This window comes from Leucopleurus acutus (genome assembly GCF_964270905.1).
Source record: "Leucopleurus acutus genome assembly, chromosome: 2".
Lineage (NCBI taxonomy): Eukaryota > Metazoa > Chordata > Mammalia > Artiodactyla > Delphinidae > Leucopleurus > Leucopleurus acutus.
The window spans coordinates 139947032-139970608 of NC_139143.1; the positions used below are offsets into that span (position 1 = coordinate 139947032).

The 23577-nt window shown below is 38.2% G+C and overlaps 1 protein-coding gene across 3 annotated transcripts in view; it reads right to left on the reverse strand.

The window, feature by feature from the left end:
- ATG4C (autophagy related 4C cysteine peptidase) overlaps positions 1-23577 on the reverse strand; it is a 102876-nt gene that overhangs the window by 73533 nt on the left and 5766 nt on the right. For 2 of the 3 annotated variants that reach the window (XM_082833883.1, XM_082833881.1), the window contains exons 2-3: positions 4105-4136; positions 3389-3527 (exon numbers count right to left, since the gene is read on the reverse strand). In XM_082833883.1, coding sequence (XP_082690009.1) covers positions 3389-3464 — 76 coding nt within the window. In that variant the 5' untranslated portion in view covers positions 3465-3527; positions 4105-4136. The remainder of the gene's footprint in view (positions 1-3388; positions 3528-4104; positions 4137-23577) is intronic. The other variant, XM_082833882.1, reaches the window with a different exon arrangement.

Below are 23577 nucleotides of genomic sequence, written 5' to 3' on the forward strand. Positions count from 1 at the left end.
ATAGAAAATATGAACAGACCAATCACAAGCACTGAAATTGAAACTGTGATTAAAAATTTCCAACAAGCAAAAGCCCAGGACCAGATGGCTTCACAGGCGAATTCTATCAAACATTTAGAGAAGAGCTATCACCTATCCTTCTCAAATTCTTACAAAATATAGCAGAGGGGGCTTCCCTGGTGGCGCAGTGGTTGAGAGTCCGTCTGCCAATGCAGGGGATACAGGTTCGTGCCCCGGTCTGGGAAGATTCCCACGTGCCGCGGAGCGGCTGGGCCCGTGAGCCATGGACGCTGGGCCTGCGCATCCGGAGCCTGTGCTCTGCAATGGGAGAGGCCACAGCAGTGAGAGGCCCGCGTACCGCAATTAAAAAAAATATATATAGCAGAGGGAGGAACACTCCCCAACTCATTCTACGAGGCCACCATCACCCTGATACCAAACCAGACAAGGATGTCACAAAGAAAGAAAACTACAGGCCAATATCACTGATGAACATAGATGCAAAAATCCTCAACAAAATATTAGCAAACAGAATCCAACAACACATTAAACAGATCATACACCATGATCAAGTGGGGTTTATTCCAGGAATGCAAGGATTCTTCAATATACGCAAATCAATCAACGTGATACACCACATTAACAAATTGAAGGAGAAAAACCATATGATCATCTCAATAGATGCAGAGAAAGCTTTTGACAAAATTCAACACCAATTTATGATAAAAACCCTGCAGAAAGTAGGCATAGAGGGAACTTTCATCAACATAATAAAGGCCATATATGAGAAATCCACAGCCAACATCGTCCTAATGGTGAAAAACTGAAAGCATTTCCACTAAGATCAGGAACAAGACAAGGTTGCCCACTCTCACCACTCTTATTCAACATAGTTTTGGAAGTTTTAGCCACAGCAATCAGAGAAGAAAAGGAAATAAAAGGAATCCAAATCGGAAAAGAAGAAGTAAAGCTGTCACTCTTTGCAGATGACATGATACTATACATAGAGAATCCTAAAGATGCTACCAGAAAACTACTAGAGCTAATCAATGAATTTGGTAAAGTAGCAGGATACAAAATTAATGCACAGAAATCTCTGGCATTCCTATACACTAAGGATGAAAAATCTGAAAGTGAAATCAAGAAAACACTCCCATTTACCACTGCAACAAAAATAATAAAATATCTAGGAATAAACCTACCTAAGGAGACAAAAGACCTGTATGCAGAAAATTATAAGACACTGATGAAAGAAATTAAAGATGATACAAATAGATGGAGAGATATACCATGTTCTTGGATTGGAAGAATCAACATTGTGAAAATGACCCTACTACCCAAAGCAATCTACAGATTCAATGCAATCCCTATCAAACTACCACTGGCATTTTTCACAGAACTAGAACAAAAACTTTCACAATTTGTATGGAAACACAAAAGACCCCAAATAGCCAAAGCAATCTTGAGAACGAAAAACGGAGCTGGAGGAATCAGGCTTCCTGACTTCAGACTATACTACAAAGCTACAGTAATCAAGACAGTATGGTACTGGCACAAAAACAGAAAGATAGATCAATGGAACAGGATAGAAAGCCCAGAGATAAACCCACGCACATATGGTCACCTCATCTCTGACAAAGGAGGCAGGAATGTACAGTGGAGAAAGGACAGCCTATTCAATAAGTGGTGCTGGGAAAACTGGACAGCTACATATAAAAGTATGAGATTAGATCACTCCCTAACACCATATACAAAAATAAGCTCAAAATGGATTAAAGACCTAAATGTAAGGCCAGAAACTATCAAACTCTTAGAGGAAAACATAGGCAGGACACTCTATGACATAAATCACAGCAAGGTCCTTTTTGACCCACCTCCTAGAGAAATGGAAATAAAAACAAAAGTAAACAAATGGGACCTAATGAAACTTAAAAGCTTTTGCGCAGCAAAGGAAACCATAAAGAAGACATAAAGACAACCCTCAGAATGGGAGAAAATATTTGCAAATGAAGCAACTGACAAAGGATTGATCTCCAAAATTTATAAGCAGCTCATGCAGCTTAATAACAAAAAAACAAACAACCCAATCCAAAAATGGGCAGAAGACCTAAATAGACATTTCTCCAAAGAAGACATACAGATGGCCAACAAACCCATGAAAGAATGCTCAACATCACTAATCATTAGAGAAATGCAAATCAAAACTACAATGAGGTATCATCTCACACCAGTCAGAATGGCCATCATCAAAAAATCTAGAAACAATAAATGCTGGAGAGGGTGTGGAGAAAAGGGAACCCTCTTACACTGTTGGTGGGAATGTAAATTGATACAGCCACTGTGGAGAACAGTATGGAGGTTCCTTAAAAAACTACAAATAGAACTACCATATGACCCAGCAATCCCATTACTCGGCATATACCCTGAGAAAACCATAATTCAAAAAGAGTCATGTACCAAAATGTTCATTGCAGCTCTATTTACAATAGCCCAGAGATGGAAACAACCTAAGTGTCCATCATCGGATGAATGGATAAAGAAGATGTGGCACATGTATACAATGGAATATTACTCAGCCATAAAAAGAAACGAAATTGAGCTATTTGTAATGAGGTGGATAGACCTAGAGTCTGTCATACAGAGTGAAGTAAGTCAGAAAGAGAGAGACAAATACCGTATGCTAACACATATATATGGAATTTAAGAAAAAAAAATTGTCATGAAAAACCTAGGGGTGAAACAGGAATAAAGACACAGACTTACTAGAGAATGGACTTGAGGCTATGGGGAGGGGGAAGGGTAAACGGTGACAAAGCGAGAGAGAGGCATGGACATATATACACTACCAAACGTAAGGTAGATAGCTAGTGGGAAGCAGCCGCATAGCACAGGGAGATCAGCTCGGTGCTTTGTGACCGCCTGGAGGGGTGGGATAGGGAGGGTGGGAGGGAGGGAGACGCAAGAAGGAAGAGATATGGGAACATATGTATATATATATAACTGATTCATTTTGTTGTGAAGCTGAAACTAACATACCATTGTAAAGCAATTATACTCCAATAAAGATGTTAAAATGAAAAAAAAAAAAAAGATGCTGGAAAAAGAAAATCAAATTAAACCCAAAGAAAGTAGAAGAGAGAAAATTAGAAAGGTGAGAATTGAAATTAATAAAATAAGATAATTGTACCTATAATAATTAACAATAATAATTAGATTAAAATTTTAAAGAGAAAATGCAATAAAATAAAAATCTATGAACTCAAAATAAATTTCATTAATTGAGTTCTAAAAAAAAAAAAAAACAATTGTCAGTGACTTAATAGAGGAGATAATACATGTCTTCAAATATTTCTTTGGATTTATACAGTTTTCAAATCTTGATACTTACTATATTTCATGTTGTTCCAAGCAGATATAAATTTAGTTTTCAGCTTGTCAACTTCATCTGTTCCTGTGGCCTCCATATTCAGATTCTAAAGAAAAAGCCATCACTTGATTGCATTCTTCTGTAAGTTTAGACTTTTGTTCTGACATAAAGAAAAGAAGTTAAAGAAAAATAAGTAATGAGTACGTATTATATGGTGCACTATCTGCTAAAGTTACTTAAGTGATTAAATACAACTTGAATTGGAAATGAGCAAACCAATTTTTCATTTTACAGAATAGAATACAATATACTCTATAAATATTTTAATTACAAAATATATTTTATTGTTGTATATTTTATATACAATAAAAATTATCACACAAAACCAAACAATAAACTCCCCCAGACACTCACAATTAAGAACAATAACTTAGTAACACAAGTCAGTTTTGGTGAGACTATTCAAGACTTGTTTTATTTGTAATCAGAGAGTGTGATTTGAAATCATATAAGAAGTGGCAACTATCTTCAGAATGGAGGCTTCCACTTATATTGCTTAAGTCACTACTTTCATATAAAGCCTAGTTTTTTTTTTAATTAAGGCATTTCCTATATTTCCAATACATCCTTGCTTCCTATTGCAGCACTTTTTAAAAAATCAAATGGCTTAAATTTACAAGACAATGTTTTCTTACTTTAAAATAAGAATAAATGTAGCTTATAAGTGTTTAACTTACTTGAGGGAAAATTGAGATACGTGATATGTAATCTGAAAGACGAACAAATTATAACTGAAAATGTTTGAGCTTATTTGAAAAAATTCACAGACAGTTTTCTTTTCAAGAAAAGAATGCTACACAGAACATTACCCTTTCAGGGTTATAAATATCAACTCAAAGGTATTGATACATTTGTTTCTCTGACAATAGGCATTCCATTTTATAATATGTATTAGAAGCTACTAATTATACATTATAACTGTGACAGATGAAAGCATGGTCCACTGGAAGAATTTAAAAAGCCAATGCAACTAAGAACAGAATCCAAAAAAGTGGCATGAGATGTGGCTATTGGGTTAGACAGTGGCCAGAGCACACAGGGCCTTGTAGACCATGTTAAGGGTTTTGTTCTTTATCCAAAGAGCAACTGGTTCCAAACAGGAATATCAGAATCAGATTCTGTGGGTTTGTTTGGTTTTTTTGACTCCAACACAGAGAACAGATTGAAAAGGGACAAGAGTAAAGGGTGAAAGTTTACTACTATTGTATAGGATGAGGAGAGAGATGGTAGCTTGGACTAGAGCAGTGGAGATGGAGAGAAATGGACATATGAAGAAACGTCAAGAAATCATTAGGTCTCGATGAGAAAATGGATGTGAAAGGTGAGAAAGAGGAATATGTCAAAGATACACCCAGGTTTCTGGCTTGTGAAATTAAATAGTTGGTGCCAATCACTTAAATAGGGAACGTTAAATTAGGGGGACATCCCTGGTGGCTCAGTGGTTAAGAATCCGCCTGCCAAAGCCGGGGACACGGTTCAATCCCTGGTCCAGGAAGATCCCACATGCCGCGGAGCAACTAAGCCCATGCGCCACAACTACTGAGCCTGCACTCTAGAGCCCATGTGCCACAACTACTGAAGCCCACGCACCTAGAGCCTGTGCTCCACAACAAGAGAAGCCATGGCAATGAGAAGCCTGCACACTGCAACGAACAATAGCCCCTGCTCACCACAACTAGAGAAAGCCCGTGTGCAGCAAAGAAGACCCAACACAGCCAAAACTAAATAAAATTTTTTAAAAAATTATTTTAAAAAATAGGGAACATTAGGAGAAGGGCAGATTAGAGGGAGAAGATCATGAATTGGATTTATGTGGAGTTTGAGATGGCTCTGAGATATAGTAGGGAATCATTCATTTTTATTTAATTACTCGATAAATTATTGCCAGGCACTGTTCTAGGTAGTGCAGATACAGCTTAGGGCAAAGGGAGTAAAATACTTGCTTTCATGATGCTTACATTCTAGACATTCTAGAGAGGCCAACAAGGCAGTTGGATATATAGCTCTGGAGCTCAAAGGTGAGGTTTGGGTGAGAGCTATTAATTTGAGAATTATTGATATACAAATGAAGAGTTAGAGCTATAAACATGTTTCTCAAGGATTCTGCCTCATCCATGATGGCACCCCAGCCTTGAGGATGATATTCAAAGCCCTTCATGAAATTACGTCTGCCCACTTACTCAGCTTTCTCTCTTGCCACTCCCTCACATGCACTATATACTAAAGCCATTTTTAATATTAATATTAAAGCTTCCTAAACTTGACATGCTAATACCTCCATGCCTTTGCATGTGCTCTTCCCTCCACCTACAATGCCTTCCTGCTCACCCTCACTTTTTGACTGTCTTATTATCATGAGTCCCTAAGACCCAGCTTAAGTTTCTCCTCCTCTGGTGAGATTAGTACAATTTTTACCCCCCTCCCAACCTCAAACTAAGACAGAAGCCCCTCTTCTTAGCTCCTTAGGAGCCTATGTCTTCCTCTATCACAGCACTCATCACACTGTATTGTAATAACTTGCTTCTTACCTGCCTCTTACACCAGACAGTAAACTTTTCAAATGTCCTTAAGTTCTGCCTGGCACACAATTGTTTCTCAAAATGTTTATTAAATGAATCAGTGAACTGATAAATTATGAAAAATAAGCAGTAGTCTTACCTGCTGTAATTAGAATTCTTTAACTGACAACTAGAATAAAGAAAAAAATTTCCTCCCAAAAGTGCATTATTTAACAAAATTTGGAAAAGCAAGAAGGAGAAAAGTTTATAAAATGTGTGATTATATATAGTGCATCCACATGATGGGTTATATATCCATTAAAAATGCTTACAAAGAGTCTGTGAAAATGGGGAAACACTATGCAAAATCTAAAACTTTATGTATCACACAATACTATCTGGGGGCTGAGGGGGAGGTGAAGGAGTAAAAAAAAGTATACCAAATTGCTAACAATAGTTTCCTTGACAAATTGCGTATGGCTACTTTTTTTTTTATCACTATTGCTCACCTTTTCCAAATCTTATACAAAGAACACACGTAATTTTTAAAATTTAAAAAGTTTATTTTTAGGGACTTCCCTGATGGTCCAGTGGTTAAGACTCCGAGCTCCCAATGCAGGGGGCCCTGGTTCTATCCCTGGTCAGGGAACTAGATCCCGCATGCTGCAACTAAGAGCCCACATGACGCAACTAAAGATCCCACATGCCACAACTAAAAAGATCCCGAATGCCACAACGAAGATCCCATGTGCCACAACTAAGATGAAGCACAGCCAAATGAATGAATATTAAAAAACATATATAAAGTTTATTTTTAAAAAGCCACCAGGGCTTCCCTGGTGGCGCAGTGGTTGAGAGTCCACCTGCCGATGCAGGGGACACGGGTTCATGCCCCGGTCCGGGAGGATCCCACATGCCGCGGAGCGGCTGGGCCCGTGAGCCATGGCCGCTGAGCCTGCGCGTCCGGAGCCTGTGCTCCGCAACGGGAGAGGCCACAACAGTGAGAGGCCCACGTACTGCAAAAAAAAAAAAAAAAAAAAAAAAGCCACCAACCATGAATCTTCTAAATACAAAATGTTTAAAATAAGAGAATGTAAGGAACTTCCATACCGTTCTCCATGTGGCTGCACCAATTTATATTCCCACCAACAGTGCAGGAGGGTCCATTCTTCTCCACACCCTCTCCAGCGTTTAACGTTGGTAGACTTTTGGACGATGGCCATTCTAACCAGTGCGAGGTGATACCTCGCAGTTTTGATTTGCATTTCTCTAATAATTAGCAATGTCAAACATCTTTTCATGTGCCTTTTGGCTATCTGTATGTCTTCTTTACAGAAATATCTATTTAGGTTTTCTGCCCATTTTTTGATTGGGTTATTTGTTTTTTTTATATTGAGCTGTATGAGCTATTTGTATATTTTAGAGATTAATCCCTTGTCAGTCACATAATTTGCAAATATTTTCTCCCAATCTGTAGGTTGTTTTTTCATTTTGTTTATGGTTTCCTTTGCTGTGCATATATTTTGATTTAATTAGATCCCATTTGTTTCTTTTTGTTTTTATCTCCATTACTCTAGGAGACAAATCCAAAAAGATATTGTGATTTATGTCAAAAAGTGTTCTGCTATGTTTTGGGGGGTTTTTTTGTTTTGTTTTGTTTTATTTTATTTTTTGGCTTCATTGGGTTTTTGTTGCTGCAAGTGGGCTTCTCTAGTTGTGGCAAGTGGGGGCTACTCTTCCTTGTGGTGCACGGACATCTCATCGTAGTGGCTTCTCTTGTTGCAGAACATGGGCTCTAGGCACACGGGTTTCAGTAGTTGCAGCACACAGGCCCTAGAGCGTGCAGACTTCAGTAGTTGTGGCACGCGGGTTCAGTAGTTGTGCCTTACAGGCCCTAGAGCGCAGGCTCAGTAGTTGCGGCACACAGGTTTAGTTGCTCCACGGCATGTGGGATCTTCCCAGACCTGGAAAGATCAAACCTGTGTCCCCTGCATTGGCAGGCAGATTCTTAACCGCTGTGCCACCAGGGAAGTCCCTCTGCCTGTGTTTTCCTCTAGGAGTTTTATAGCATCCGGTCTTACATTTAGGTCTTTAATCCATTTTGAGTTTATTTTTGTGTGTGGTGTTAGAGAGTGTTCTAATTTCATTCTTTTACATGTAGCTGTCCAGTTTTCCCAGCACCACTTACTGAAGAGACTGGAGGTTCTTTAAAAAACCAAAAATAGAACTACCATATGATTCTGCAATACCACTCCTGGGCATATATAGGGACAAAACTAATTCGAAAGATACATTCACCCTAATGTTCACTGCAGCACTATTTACAATAGCCAAGACATGGAAGCAACCTAAATGTCCATCAACAGATAAATGGATAAAGATGTGATACATATATACAATGGAATATTACTCAGCCATAAAAAAGAATGAAATAATGCCATTTGCAGCAACATAGATGGACCTAGAGATTATCATATGAAGTGAAACAAGACAAACATCATATGACATCGCTTATATGTGCAATGTAAACAAAAATGATACAAATGAACTTACATAAAGAACAGAAACAGAGCTTCCCTGGTGGTGCAGTGGTTAAGAATCCGCCTGCCAATTCAGGGGACACGGGTTCGAGCCCTGGTCTGGGAAGATTCCACATGCTGCGGAGCAACTAAGCCCGTGTGCCACAACTACTGAACCTGTGCGCCACAACTACTAAGCCCGTGAGCCACAACTACTGAGCCCACGTGCCACAACTACTGAAGCCTGTGCACCTAGAGCCTGTGCTCTGCAACAAGAGAAGCCACCACAATGAGAAGCCCATGCACTGCAACCAAGAGTAGCCCCCGCTCGCCACAACTAGAGAAAGCCTGCAGGCAGCAACAAACACCCAACACACCCAAAAATAAATAAATTTATTAAAAAAAGAAAGAACAGAAACAGACCCACAGACAAAGAAAACAAACTTATGGTTACCAAAGAGGAAAGGGGCGGGGGAGGGATAAATTAGGAGTTTGGGATTAACTTATACACACCACTCTATAAAAAATAACCAACAAGCACCTACTATATAGCACAGAGAACTATACTCAATATTTTGTAATAACCTATAAGAGAAAAGAATCTGAAAAAATAGACCTATGTATGTATGTATAACTGAATCACTTTGCTGTAAACTTGAAATAACACAACATTGTAAATCAACTATACTTCAATAAAAATGAATAAATTAAAAAATAAAAATAAGAGAATGTACATGCATGTATTTTCTTTCTAAGTCAGAAAGAAAGTAGGCCACAGGGAGGACCTTCGTTCAGAGGGTTCCCAATACCAGGTACCAGGAACACTCTGGACAGTCCTTAGCAACAGTGTGAAAGTCAACATGCCTTTCAAGTGTGCTGGGGGAAAATGAAGACAAAATGAGACATTTTCTATGGGGAAGGTCTGTATATTAGATAAAGACTCCTAAATAAATAAATAAATAAATAACCAAGGTAAGATGCTGTGACAGATACAGAAATTAATGAGACAAATATACTAACCTCAAGGAACTCAGAGTGCAATAAATTGTTAAATTATTCTTTTACTGTTATTTTTACTTCAAACTCCTGCTACTTATAGACTATTTACTCAGAGTAATTTACCCCAAACTTGAAACATTTGAAATGTTTTTGGAACATCTCAACTATTTTATAAGAATCCATTTATTGTCATTGTTATATAGAGTACATGAAAAGAATAAAATTATTATCATAAGGTCAAATTAACTAAGCTGTTATTAGTTTAACAATTCAGTATAGTTACTTTCCATATAACGAAAATTGAATTCTAATCTTCTATAAAGACAGAAACCCACTTTATTTCCATAACAAAAATTTAAATGGCTGTTTCTAAAAATCCTAACTTTTTAGAGCAGAGATGATTTTGAAAGGTGATCCCTCGAACCATATTAGAAAGTACTATAAACTAAAACACTTTAAAAAGGAACCAAAAATTCCTAATGAGGAAAGGATTTTCCTTACTGCATATTAAAACACATTATAAAACTACAGTAATTAAGTTAATACTTAAATTTATTGATCTTATTAGCAAAGGATGACACTGAGTAAAACATAACAGGGAGTACAGATATAAATCCAAATATATTTGAGAATTTAGTGACTGATACAAGAGATATTTCACATCAGTGAGAAAAGATAGCTGATTTAGTAAATAGTACTGGAATAATAAGCTAGCCAGTTTAAAAATAAAGCTACCTCACACATTATGAATTCTAGACTGATCACAGAATTAAATGCAAATGCAAGCACATGGCATGTTTGCACATACTGCAGGGAAGTATTGATTTAAATATTTTTAACAGTCTTATAGAAAAGACCTTTCTAAGCATGGTATGCAATACTAGAAATCAGAAAGGAAAATGTAATCACATAAAAAAGAAAACTTCTGTACAGGAAGAAGAAAAAGAAAGCATTAACAAGGTTGACTTGCAATTCATAAATTATGAAAAAAATCCAATTCATATTGCATAGACAAAGCTTTAATGTCCATAATATATAAAGAGCTCTTAAAAATCAATCACAAAAAAGGAAAAAAAAAAGACAAGCATTCTGAAAGGACCAATAAACATATGAAAATATTTTCAACCTTACTAGATCAAAGTAATGCACATTAAAGGAATTTAATATATTTTTCATATTCACAAGAGATATTGGCAAGCCTGAGGTAACAAGCATTTTACAAAATTATTTCTCAGATAATAAACTCCTTGAGGGCAGAGAATGTGTCTTGTTCACTACTATATCCTCACACCTAGCACACAGGAGTGCTAGTAGACACAAATATCTGTTGATGATACATATTATGACCTATATTTATCACAATAAAGAGATATCCATAAAAAGTTTAAAAAAAAAGATATCCAGAGAGCATCGAAATATGTGAGGCAAAACTGTAAGAAGAAATAGAATAATCCACTGTTATAACTGGAGACTTTAACACCTCTCTATCAGAAATGGACACATTCAGCAGGCAGAAAATCAGTAATGACATAACTGAGCTCAAAAGCAGCATCAATCAACAACTACAGACTATCCCTCCAAGGGGCCTCTGTGGGGGGGGTGGGGGGAGGGAAACAGCTACAGACTAGACAGCTACAGACTACATCACCTAACAACAGCAGATTACACATTCTTCTCAGGTTCACACAGAATATTCACCAAAGCAGACCACATTCTGGGCCATAAAACACCCCTTAACAAATTTAAAAGGATCAAAATCATACAATGTTTGCTCTTACCATGGTGGAGTTGAACTGGAAATCAAAAATGAAAAGATAGCCTAAAAATCCCAAAATACTTGGAGCTTAAACAACATACCTCTCATGGGTCAAAGAAGAAATCTCAAATCTCATGGGTCAAAGAAGGGAAATTGAAAAGTATTTTGAATTAAATGAAAATGAAAAAGTAGTATCAAAATTTGTGGGATGCAACAAACGCATGGCTACAGGGAAATTTATAGCAATGAATGCATATATTAAAAAAGAAATATAAAATTAATAACATAAGCTTCCACCTTAGAAAACCAGAAAAATAAGAGCAAATTAAATCTAAAGTAAGCAGAAAAAAGGAAATAATAAAAATTAGGGCAGAAAAAAAAATCAATAGAGATCGAATGAAACCAATCAATGAAACCAAAAGCTGCTTCTTTGAAAAGATCAATAAAACCTATAAGCCTCTAGCCAGGCTAACTAAGAAAAAAGAGAGAAGACGCAAATTACTAATACCAGAAATGAGAGAGAAGGCATCAGCACAGCTCCCATGGAAATTAAAATAACAATAAGAAATATTATGAACAACTCTATGCTCACAAATTTGATAACCCAGGTGAAATGGACCAAATCCTTGAAAGATAGTCTGCCAAAAGTCACACAAGAAGACAGACAATCTGAATAGGGCTGTATCTATTTTTAAAAGTGAATCAATAATTCATAACCTTTAAAACACAAAGCATCAAGCCCAGATGGCGTCACTGAGTTCTACCATACATTTAAGAAAGAAGTTATGTCCATTCTCTACAATTTCTTCCAGAAGATAGAAGCAGAGGGAATACTTCCAAACTCATTCTATGAAGTCAGCATTACCCTAATACCAAAACCAAAGACATTACAAGAAAAGAAAACTACTGACCAGTATTTCTCATCAACATAGCTGCAAAATCCTCAACTAAATATTAGTAAATCAAATTCAGCAATGCATAGAAGATGCATCTGGGTGGCCTCTTTAGTGGAGTAGGAAGACCCTGAGCTCACCTCCTCCCACAGGCATACCAAAATTACAAATATTTACAGAGCAACTATTGATTATAGACCGGAAGACCAACAGAAAAGATCTTCTACAACTAAAGGTATAAAGAAGTAAACATAGAAGACGGATAGGAGGGGCAGAGACTTAGTAAAGACCCATTCCCCAAGGTGGGTGACTCATGAACAAAATGATAATTACAGTTGTAGAGGTTTCTCCCCAAGGAGCAAGGGGGTCCAAGCCCCACACTGGGGTCCCCAGCCCAGGGGTCCTGCACCAGGAAAACAAGCCCCCAAAAAGATCTGGCTTGGAAAGCCAGTGGGGCTTACTTTCGGGAGAGGAAGAGGACTGTGCAAAATAGAGACTCCACTCTTAAAGGACGCACTCAAAACCTCACACTCTCTGGGATCCAGAGCAAAAGCAGTAATTTCAAAGGAGTCTGGGTCAGACCTACCTGCTGGTCTTGGCAGAGAGGCAGGAGGCAAGTGGAGCTCACCCTGGGGACATATACACTGGCAGCAGCCATTTTGGGGAGCTTGTTCTACCGCGAGGACCCCAGTGCTGTCAAGTACCATTTTGGACTCCTCCCTCTCGTTTATTATCTCTGGAACCAAGCCCCTCCCACCAGCATGTCACCACCTGTAATGGGATTCCTAAGGCCATGCAACTAGCCAGGCAGAGACATAGGCTCACACACCAGCAGGCCAGCTACCTTAAGACCCCCCTCCCCCGAGCCCACAGCTGCCACAGGACCTGCGCTGTATAGAATAGGGCCCAGGACCTGGCCCCACATACCAGTGCACCAGCACTAACCTCGGAACTGCCAGGCCTTGCAGCCAGAGAACCCAGGGCCTGGCCCCACCCACCAGTGGGCAGTCACCAGCCCCAGAACTCCCTGGGCCCAGGCCTTACCCACGAGTGTACCAACACCTCAACTCCAGGACCCCCAGGGCCCTACAACCAAAGACCCTGAGACCCAGCTTCACCAACCAATGGGCAGGCATTAGCCCCAGGACCACCTGGGCCTCGCCCCGCCCCCCACACCAACAGGCTGCTACCAGCTCTATAATCCCCAGGCTCTACAGCCAGATATTCCAGGATTCAGCTCTACCAACCAGTGGGCTGGCACTAGCCCCAGGACCTCAGACACTAGTGGGTGGGCAACAGCACCAGAATCCCATGGGCTATGGACCCACCCCTCAGAGGGCAGACACCAGACCCAGGACCACCATAGCCCCACAGCCTGTCATGTCAGGACACAGCCCACCAACCAGCAGAAAAACACCACCCACAGGACACACTGGGTCCTGGCCCTGCCAACCAGCAAGCCAACACCAGCTCTAGGATACCCTGGGCCCTTCAGCCAGCCTCCCCAGGATCTGGCCCAACACACAAGTGGGTAAAAAATCAGGTTTGGGACACCCCAGACCCTGCAGCCAGCCATGCCAGAAAATGGACCTGACCACCAGCAGGCTGATAATAGATCCAGGACCCCCCAGCCCCACACCAGAACCCAGTTCCCACCCACCAGTGGGACAGCGCTAGCCCCAGGACCCTCTGGGGCTCTGCAGTCAGGTGCCTCATGACCCAGCCCCACCAACCAGCAGCCAACAGCCTCTGCACAAGACAAGGCCTGACAAAGAAACAGACTGGGGACCAGTCATGCCTACCAGACCAACCACAGTAGCCAGCTCACCACAACAGAAGGACCCATACAGCCCACAAAGGGAGCATAGACCATATAGCTCCGGTAACTACAGGGGAGTGTACTGCTGGGATGCATAGGATGCCTCCTATACAAGGCCACTTCTCCAAGGCTGGAAACATAACCAACCTACCAAGTACATAAAAATAAAAATAGCAAATTAGGCAAAATGAGAAAACAGAGAAATATTTTGCAAATAAAGTAACAAGATAAAATTTAGAAGAACTAAAGGAAGCAGAGATTAGCAATCTAACCAATAAAGTGGTCAAGGTAATGATCATAAAGATGTTCAAAGAACTAAGAAGAAGATTGGATGAACAGAGAGAGAAGTTAGAAGTTTGTAACGAAGAGTTAGAAAATACAAAGAAGAAAGAACAGAGGTAAATACAGTAACTGAAATAAAAAATACAACAGAAGAAATCAACAGAAGACTGCATGATATAAGCAATGGATCAGTGAGCTGGAAAACAAAGTAGTGAAAATCACTAAACCTGAATGGAAAAAGAAAAAGTAATAAAAAGAAACAAGGACAGTTTAAGAGACGTCTGCACAATGACTCACATTCACATTACAGGGGTCCCAGAAGAAGAAGAGAGAGAAAAAAAAGCAGAGAATGTATGAAAGACATAATAGTTGAAAACTTGCCTAAACTGGGAAACGAAACAGACACAGACATCCAGGTCCAGGAAGCAGAGAGAGTCCCAAATGAGACCAACCCAAAAAAGACTACAACAAGACACATAGTAATTAAATTGGCAAAAATTAAAGATAAAGAGAACATTAAAAACAGCCAAGGAAGAAGCAACAATCTACAAAGGAACTCCCATTAGGCTATCAGCTGACTTTTCAGCAGAAACTCAGCAGGCCAAAAGGGAGTGGCATAATACATTTAAAGTAATGAAAGGGAAAAACCTACAACCAAGAAGACTCTACCCAGCAAGGCTTTCACTCAGATTTGATGGAGAGATCAAGATTCACAGACAAGCAAAAGCCAAAAGAGCTCAGCTCGACCAACCAGCTTTACAGGAATTGTTAAAGGGACTTCTCTAAATGAAAAAGAAAGGCCACAACTAGAAACATAAAAATTACAAAAGGAAAGCCTCATTGGTAAAGGCAAATATACAATAAAGGTAGTAAACCAACCAAGTACAAAGTTAGTAGGAAGGTTAAAAGACAAAAGTAGTAAAACCACCTACATCCACAATAACTAGTTAGGGATATACAAAACAAAAAGATGTAAAATATGATGTCAAAAACAATAAACGTGGTGGGGGGAGAAAAAATGCAGGGTTGTTAAAATGTGTTTGAACTTAAGAAATCAGCAACTTACAACAATCATATAAATATATAGAGATTGCTACATATAAACCTCATGGTAATAACCAAGCAAAAAACTACAATAGATACACAGGAGAAAAAGAAAAAAGAAAAAAGGTATCCAAATACAACACTAAAGCTAGTCATCAAATTACAAGGGAAAAGAGCAAAAGAAGAAGAAAGGAACAAAAAGAACTACACAAACAACCCAAAACAGTTAAGAATGGCAAAAATTACATAGCTATCAATAATTACTTTAAATATAAATGGACTAAATACTCCAAACAAGGGCAGAGAGTGGCTGAATGGATACAAAAACAAGACCCAGGGGCTTCCCTGGTGGCGCAGTGGTTGAGAGTCTGCCTGCTAGTGCAGGGGACACGGGTTCGGGCCCTGGTCTGGGGGGATCCCACATGCCGCGGAGCGGCTGGGCCCGTGAGCCACGGCTGCTGGGCCTGCGCATCTGGAGCCTGTGCTCCACAACAAGAGAGGCCACGATAGTGAGAGGCCTGCACACCGCGATGAAGAGTGGTCCCCGCTTGCCGCAACTGGAGGGGGCCCTCGCACAGAGACGAGGACCCAACACAGCCATAAACAAACAAATAAATAAATAAATAAAAACAAGACCCATACATACGCAGTGTACATGAAACTCACTTCAGATCTAAAGACACAGACTGAAAGTGAGGGGATGGAAAAAGGTATTCTATGCAAATGGACATGAAAGCCAGGATAGCAACACGTATATCAAACAAAATAGACTTTAACAAAGACTATAACAAGAGACAAAGAAGGAGCTTGCATAATGATCAAGGAATCAGTCCAAGAAGTAGATATAACTGTTTTAAATATATAAGCACACAACATATGAGCACCTACATACATAAAGCAAATATTAACAGACATGAAGAAACTGACAGTAACACAATAACATCAATAGCATGGAACTTTAACACCCTACTTACATGAACTGAAAATCATCCAGACAGAAAATCAATTTGGAAAAAGGGGTATAAATGACACATTAGATCAAATGCATTTCAAAGATATATACAGAACATACCATTCAAAAACAGCCAAATACACATTCTTTACAAATGCACATGGAACTTTCTCCAGGATAAATCAAACGCTAGGCCACAAAACAAGTCTCAGTAAATTTAATAAAATCCAAATTATATCATGAATCCTTTCTGACCAGAATGCTATGAGACTAGAAATCAACTACAAGAACAATACTGCAAAAAAGCACAAACACATGGAAGCTAAGCAATATGCTAGTAAACAACCAATGTTTACTAGCATGATTTTGAGGTCACTGAAAAAATCAAAAAATACCTGGAGACAAATGGAAACAAAAACACGACAATCCAAAATCTATAGGACAATAAAAACAAAAATAAACAAACGTGACCTAATGAAACTTAGAAGCTTTTGCATAGCAAAGGAAACCATAAACAAGATGAAAAGACAACCCTCAGCATGGGAGAAAATATTTGCAAACGAAGCAATGGACAAAGGACTAATCCAAAATATACAAGCAGCTCATGCAGCTCAATATCAAAAAACAAACAACCCAATCCAAAAATGGGCAGAAGACCTAAATAGACATTTCTCCAAAGAAGATATACAGTTTGCCAACAAACACATGAAAGAATGCTCAACATCATTAATCATCAGAGAAATGCAAATTGAAACTACAATGAGGTAATACCTCACACCAGTCAGAATGGCCATCATCAAAAAATCTAGAAACAATAAATGCTGGAGAGGGTGTGGAGAAAAGGGAACACTCTTGCACTGCTGGTGGGAATGTGAATTGGTTCAGCCACTATGGAGAACAGTATGGAGGTTCCTTAAAAAACTACAAATAGAACTACCATATGACCCAGCAATCCCACTACTGGGCATATACCCTGAGAAAACCAAAATTCAAAAAGAGTCATGTACCAAAATGTTCATTGCAGCTCTGTTTATAATAGCCCGGAGATGGAAACAACCTAAGTGCCCATCATCGGATGAATGGATAAAGAAGATGTGGCACATATATACAATGGAATATTACTCAGCCATAAAAAGAAACGAAATTGAGCTATTTATAATGAGGTGGATAGACCTAGAGTCTGTCATACAGAGTGAAGTAAGTCAGAAAGAAAAAGACAAATACCATATGCTAACACATATATATGGAATTTAAGAAGAAAAAAAAATGTCATGAAGAACCCAGGGGTAAGACAGGAATAAAGACACAGACCTACTGGAGAACGGACTTGAGGATATGGGGAGGGGGAAGGGTGAGCTGTGACAGGGCGAGAGAGAGTCATGGATATATACACACTAACAAACGTAAGGTAGATAGTTAGTGGGAAGCAGCCGCATGGCACAGGGATATCAGCTCGGTGCTTTGTGACCGCCTGGAGGGGTGGGATAGGGAGGGTGGGAGGGAGGGAGACGCAAGAGGGAAGAGATATGGGAACATATGTATATGTATAACTGATTCACTTTGTTATAAAGCAGAAACTAACACATCATTGTAAAGCAATTATACCCCAATAAAGATGTTAAAAAAAAAAAAACTACAATGAGATGTCACCTCACACCAGTCAGAATGGCCATCATAAAAAAAATCTACAAACAATAAAGGCTGGAGAGGTGTGGAGAAAAGGGAACCCTCTTGCACTGTTGGTGGGAATGTAAATTGATACAGCCACTGTGGAGAACAGTATGGAGGTTCCTTAAAAAACTAAAAATAGAACTATCACATAACCCAGCAATCCCACTACTAGGGATATACCCTGAGAAAACCATAACTCAAAGAGTCATGTACCACAATGTTCACTGCAGCACTATTTACAATAACCAGGACATGGAAGCCACCTAAGTGTCCGTTAACAGATGAATGGATAAAGAAGATGTGGCACATATATACAATGGAATATTACTCAGCCATAAAAAGAAACGAAATTGAGTTATTTGTAGTGAGGTGGATGGACCTAAAGTCTGCCATACAGAGTGAAGTCAGAAAGAAAAAAACAAATACCGTATGCTAACACATATATATGGAATCTTAAAAAAAATGGTTCTGAAGAACCTAGGGGCAGGACAGGAATAAAGATGCAGACATAGAGAATAGACTTAAGGACATGGGAGGGGGAAGGGTAAGCTGGGACAAAGTGAGGGAGTAGCACTGACATATATACACTACCAAATGTAAAACAGATAGCTAGTGGGAAGCAGCTGCATAGCACAGGGAGATCAGCTTGGTGTTTTGTGTTCACCTAGAGGGGTGGGATAGGGAGGCTGGGAGGGAGACACAAGAGGGAGAGTATATGGGGATATAAGTATACGTACAGCTGATTCACTTTGTTATACAGCAGAAACTAACACAGCAATATAAAGCAATTATACTCCAATAAATATTTTTTTTAAAAAGTCCATAATGTTAAAAGTGGAAATCTCTAAGAGATGCAATATCATTTTTTTTAACATTAGGAGAAGCTTTATTTAACAAGGTATGATTTATGTTGAGACTCTATGCTGACATTATGCAATGTCATTTCTACTTTTTTTTTGTACTTGTCTTTATTAAATTGTTTACATCGAGCCTCTTTTAAAATAATAACAGAATTATTCAAAAATAAATCGCTCAAGTGAAAAACTTAACATAGGAAATTACAAATATGTCCAGGTTATGTTAAATTCTAACAAAGACAACTTAAACTGCTCAACTAAGAAATCTACAGAGAAGACATTCTATTACAAAGTTCCTAAACAGCCTATGAGAAAGATAAAAATGCTGAGACAAAGTGCTTTTTTCCTTTTTAAGATAAACAACATTATTCTTGTGTTTCTCAAAGACATCAGATTCAGCTATTTACAAAACTTAACTTCCTCAACGTAGTTCCCCAGAACAGCTTTAGCTGAGTAAAATGACTTGGAGGCTACCCCTTGTTAACTCATAATTTATTTTTTTTCTAAAAATAAATGTGGTGAGATCTGGAAAGAGGAAAAAGCATAAATTAATACTTGCATCCATTCAGTCTACTAAAATATTTTCTTTAAATGAGTCTCAGGTATGAATAGGGAATATAGTTAATAATTACATAATATCTTTGGATGGTGACATACTGTAACTAATTGTGGTGATCATTTTAAAATGTATAAAAATACCAAATCACTATGTTAATAGGAACTAATATAGTGTTTAGGTCAATTATACTTCAAAAACAAACAAACTCATAGAAAAAAACATCAGATTTCTGGTTACCAGAGGAGGGGATGGCAGAGGGGGAGTTGGATGAAGGTAGTCAAAAGGTACAAACTTCCAAAAAAAAAAAAAAGTACAAACTTCCAGTTATTTAAAAAACAAAGTTACAAACTTCCAGTTGTAAGATAAATAAGTACTAGGGATGTAATTAACATGATAAATATAATTAGCACTGCTGTATGTTATATATGAAACTTAAGAGAGTAAATCCTGAGTTCTCTTCACAAGAAAATAATTTTTTTTCTATTCCTTTAATTTTGTATCTATATGAGATGACAGATGATCACTCAACTTACTGTGATAATCATTTCATGATGTATGTAAGTCAAATCATTATGCTGTACATCTTAAACTTATACAGTGCTGTGTGTCAATTATACCTCAATAAAGCTGGAAGAAAATGTATATAATAATTTTAAAAAATCAATGAAGAAAAAAATTTTTTCTTTTTGTTTGCCAGGGAAAGGCAAGACAAACAGTACTTTTAGTTTAACTATAAAAGAAAAAAAACATACAAATGAAGAAACCACAATTCTAAACTATCCTCACCTACAAATTCCCTTTCCAAAAGCTTTCCTGATTTAAAAAAAAAATTAAAAATGAATTAAAATTCACTAGTCTATCAATTATAAAGTGAAGAGATGATTTACCCATTATCCAGTATATTTCAATCTCCTGTGATACCTAAAATACATGGTTTGACTGCTCCAGGAAAAAAAAAATGATACGCCAAAACTCTTGGTTATTTTATGTAGTGTTGTCAGAGCCTCAGTCTAAAAAACCATCCAAATAACATTCTCCACAATTTCCAAATACTTTTTAGAAGGGATTTATGGTTTATTTCTTAAAACTTAAGAGAAATTGGTAACACTTTTTTCAAGTAGACATTCTTCACTAACGCATACTACAACAAATTTTATCATCCACCATTTCCATATTTCTGTTTGCTGTTTACATTCTGATGATTCCAGTTTTAATTTAAAAATAATAGCATTAAAGAGGAGAAAACTCTTTACCTCAGTAAACATAGATAAAGCCACTAGATGAGGTTCATTCCTCAACTTTATTGTTAATGATTTGAAGTGCAGAGTGAAGACTAAACAGAGCTGTTTTGGAAGACAGAACTACAACATTTGATATGAAAATCATCGGTTGAGACCCAAATGTCATTTTTAGAGAGTCACTTTTCTAACCACAACCACACATTATGATAGTCGATAAATTATAAATTGATAAATGTAAAAAGTACTCAAATCGATGTCCTTGAAGAGCAGATAAGGATAATCAGCCTCCCCCATACGGCAATAAATAGAATATTTTATCCACTGAGGATTTAAAGCCAGTAAAAACTGACAGAACTTTAGGGAACTGATTCTACAGAATATATCTCAGTCACGCAGCACAACTAATAAAAACACTGCAGGATTCCAGGATTTGTGTATGGTTGGGCATCTTCCCCAAATGGTATTCTGCAGCAAAAGAAATATAGATATTGATTTCGAATTTTTGATGTGCTTTTAACTATCCCATCAAATAAATTGACCTGTGAGGAAGTTTTTCATCTACTGTAACCTTTTCTACCTGTTTGCATTTTTATTAACAAATATCAATCCCGGGCTTCCCCGGTGGCGCAGTGGTTGAGAGTCCGCCTCCCGGTGCAGGTTTTGTGCCCTGGTCCGGGAGGATCCCACGTGCCGCGGAGCGGCTGGGCCCGTGAGCCATGGCCGCTGAGCCTGCGCGTCCGGAGCCTGTGCTCTGCGACGGGAGAGGCCACAGCAGTGAGAGGCCCGCGTACCGCAAAAAATAATAATAGTAATAAATAAAATGCTATAATAATTAAGAGAAATATTTTTCCACTTCCAATGAGAACATTCACACATGAAAAAAATCACAGGGTAACACACAGTCATAACTGACATTCTTCAAATACAAAGAACAAGGACATACAAATAACATAAATCTTTCTATTCTGAGTGTCAATACAGGAAAACACTAGCCATATTTTTTAGGAATGAGTTAAAGTACCCTGAACAATTATGTCTATTGTTAAAGATTAATGCTTGAATTGTATCATCAGTCAAAAGAAGAGCACTGTTTAAAATGTTCACAAACATAATTGTTTTGGCTTACAAATGGAATTGTTTGATGACATTTTCCTCATCGCTTCTAATTTTAAACAGTAAAAAATTATATCAATTTGAAAAAAAGAGCTACAAATTTAAAGCCTTATAAAGATAAAAACTGCATATTCTCTATCTGATATAACTATCCTAGAGCTCCCTATTACTATATATTATGATAAAGTTTTAAATTATTATGTCTACTTTAGTAGTTTTACAGATAACCGATTTTACAGAAAGAGTCTATTAAAAAGTAGTTTAGTAGGAACTTAACTATATTTTAAATTGATAACATAATCACAGAAGAAATAATTCAAATACCTTTGAACACCCGCTTTCTTTGACTATATATCTTTAGTGGGATATATTATAAGGACATAAAGTGGCAAAGAAATCTTTACTTGGTAAATCTGTTGCAGGAGGGAGTATCAGTATAGCAATTCCAAAACTATCATATGTGTGTGTAGGGCAGATTAAATGAGTAAATATATTGATATGGTTGAGAATCAGAATTCTCCCTGTAGGAAAAGGGAGATACAAATATGAACTGAGGAAAGGTAAAGTTGAACTCTGTGATTCTGAACTTGAATTGAAGGTATCCTATAAAATCATGATTTCTTTTAAAAAATGTGTGTGTAACCATTTAAAGGGCCTAGAAGCAACAACAGTAGTAGTAGTGAGTATATTCAATGCCCAAATTTTGGTTTCTAAGTACCATTTTCCACTAAAATGAACGAGGGCTCCACTGTTAAATAGCTGATTCCAAGTAGAATATACAAGGTGAGCCTGGAACACCTTATTGTACAAAGAAGTAAGAAGGTGCCCAAATACCAATGTGGACATATGCAAAGGCCACAGGAACTAGTTTGAAGGGCCTAAACAAATTTGAGATAATTCAGTCATCAAAAAGAATAATGGTAACAGATCATCACATCGGATACGTTTTTTAAAAAGGAATCCTTGGGTACATAGAGGTACTAAAATAAAAGGAGAGGGACTTCCTTGGTGTTCCAGTAGTTAAGGATCTGCCTTCCAGTGCGGGGGACGAGGGTTCGATCCCTGGTCAGGGAACTAAGATCCCATAGGCCACCAGGCAGCTAAGCCCGTGCGCTCTGGAGCCCATGCGCCACAACTAGAGAGAAGCACACACGCCTCAACACAGAGCCCACGCACCACAACTAAGACCCAATGCAGCCAAATAAATAAATAAATTTTTTTTTGTATCTTCCTTTAAAATAAAATAAAAAGTGAGAGGAGGAATATCTCTTCTTTAAAGAAAATAGCCAACAAACATATGTAGAAGGATTGAGAGAACTGGAAAACCATTATTTGGCAACAACCAATGCAATGATTTATTCAGGCAAGGTTTATCAATGGCTACTAAAACCACCATATAGAAAAAAAATTGTTGGAAAACAGAATATCTAATGATAAAGTATCACCTCCACAGATTAATCGTTAAGTATAAAAGGGAAAAGACACCTTTAAAATGTAGGAATCTGGTTAACCTAAGTGATCAACCTTAACATCACCAATAAATGGACAAATTATCATTACTCTTGATGTGATCAAATGGAAAGTTTACAATAACTACCATGTAACAGTCTTGAAAAAAAAACTATTTAGCCTGAAACTGTGAAGAAACAATCAAATTCATTTTGTGAGGCATTCTACAAAACAATTGGCCTAGACTTTTCAAAAATGTCAATGTCTTGAAACACCAAAAAAAGAAAAAAAAAAGGAAGGGGCTTCCCTGGTGGCGCAGTGGTTGGGAGTCCGCCTGCTGATGCAGGGGACGCGGGTTTGTGCCCCGGTCCAGGAAGATCCCACACACCGCGGAGCGGCTGGGCCCGTGAGCCATGGCCGCTGAGCCTGCGCGTCCACAGCCTGTGCTCCGCAATGGGAGAGGCCACAACAGTGAGAGGCCCGCGTACCACAAAAAAA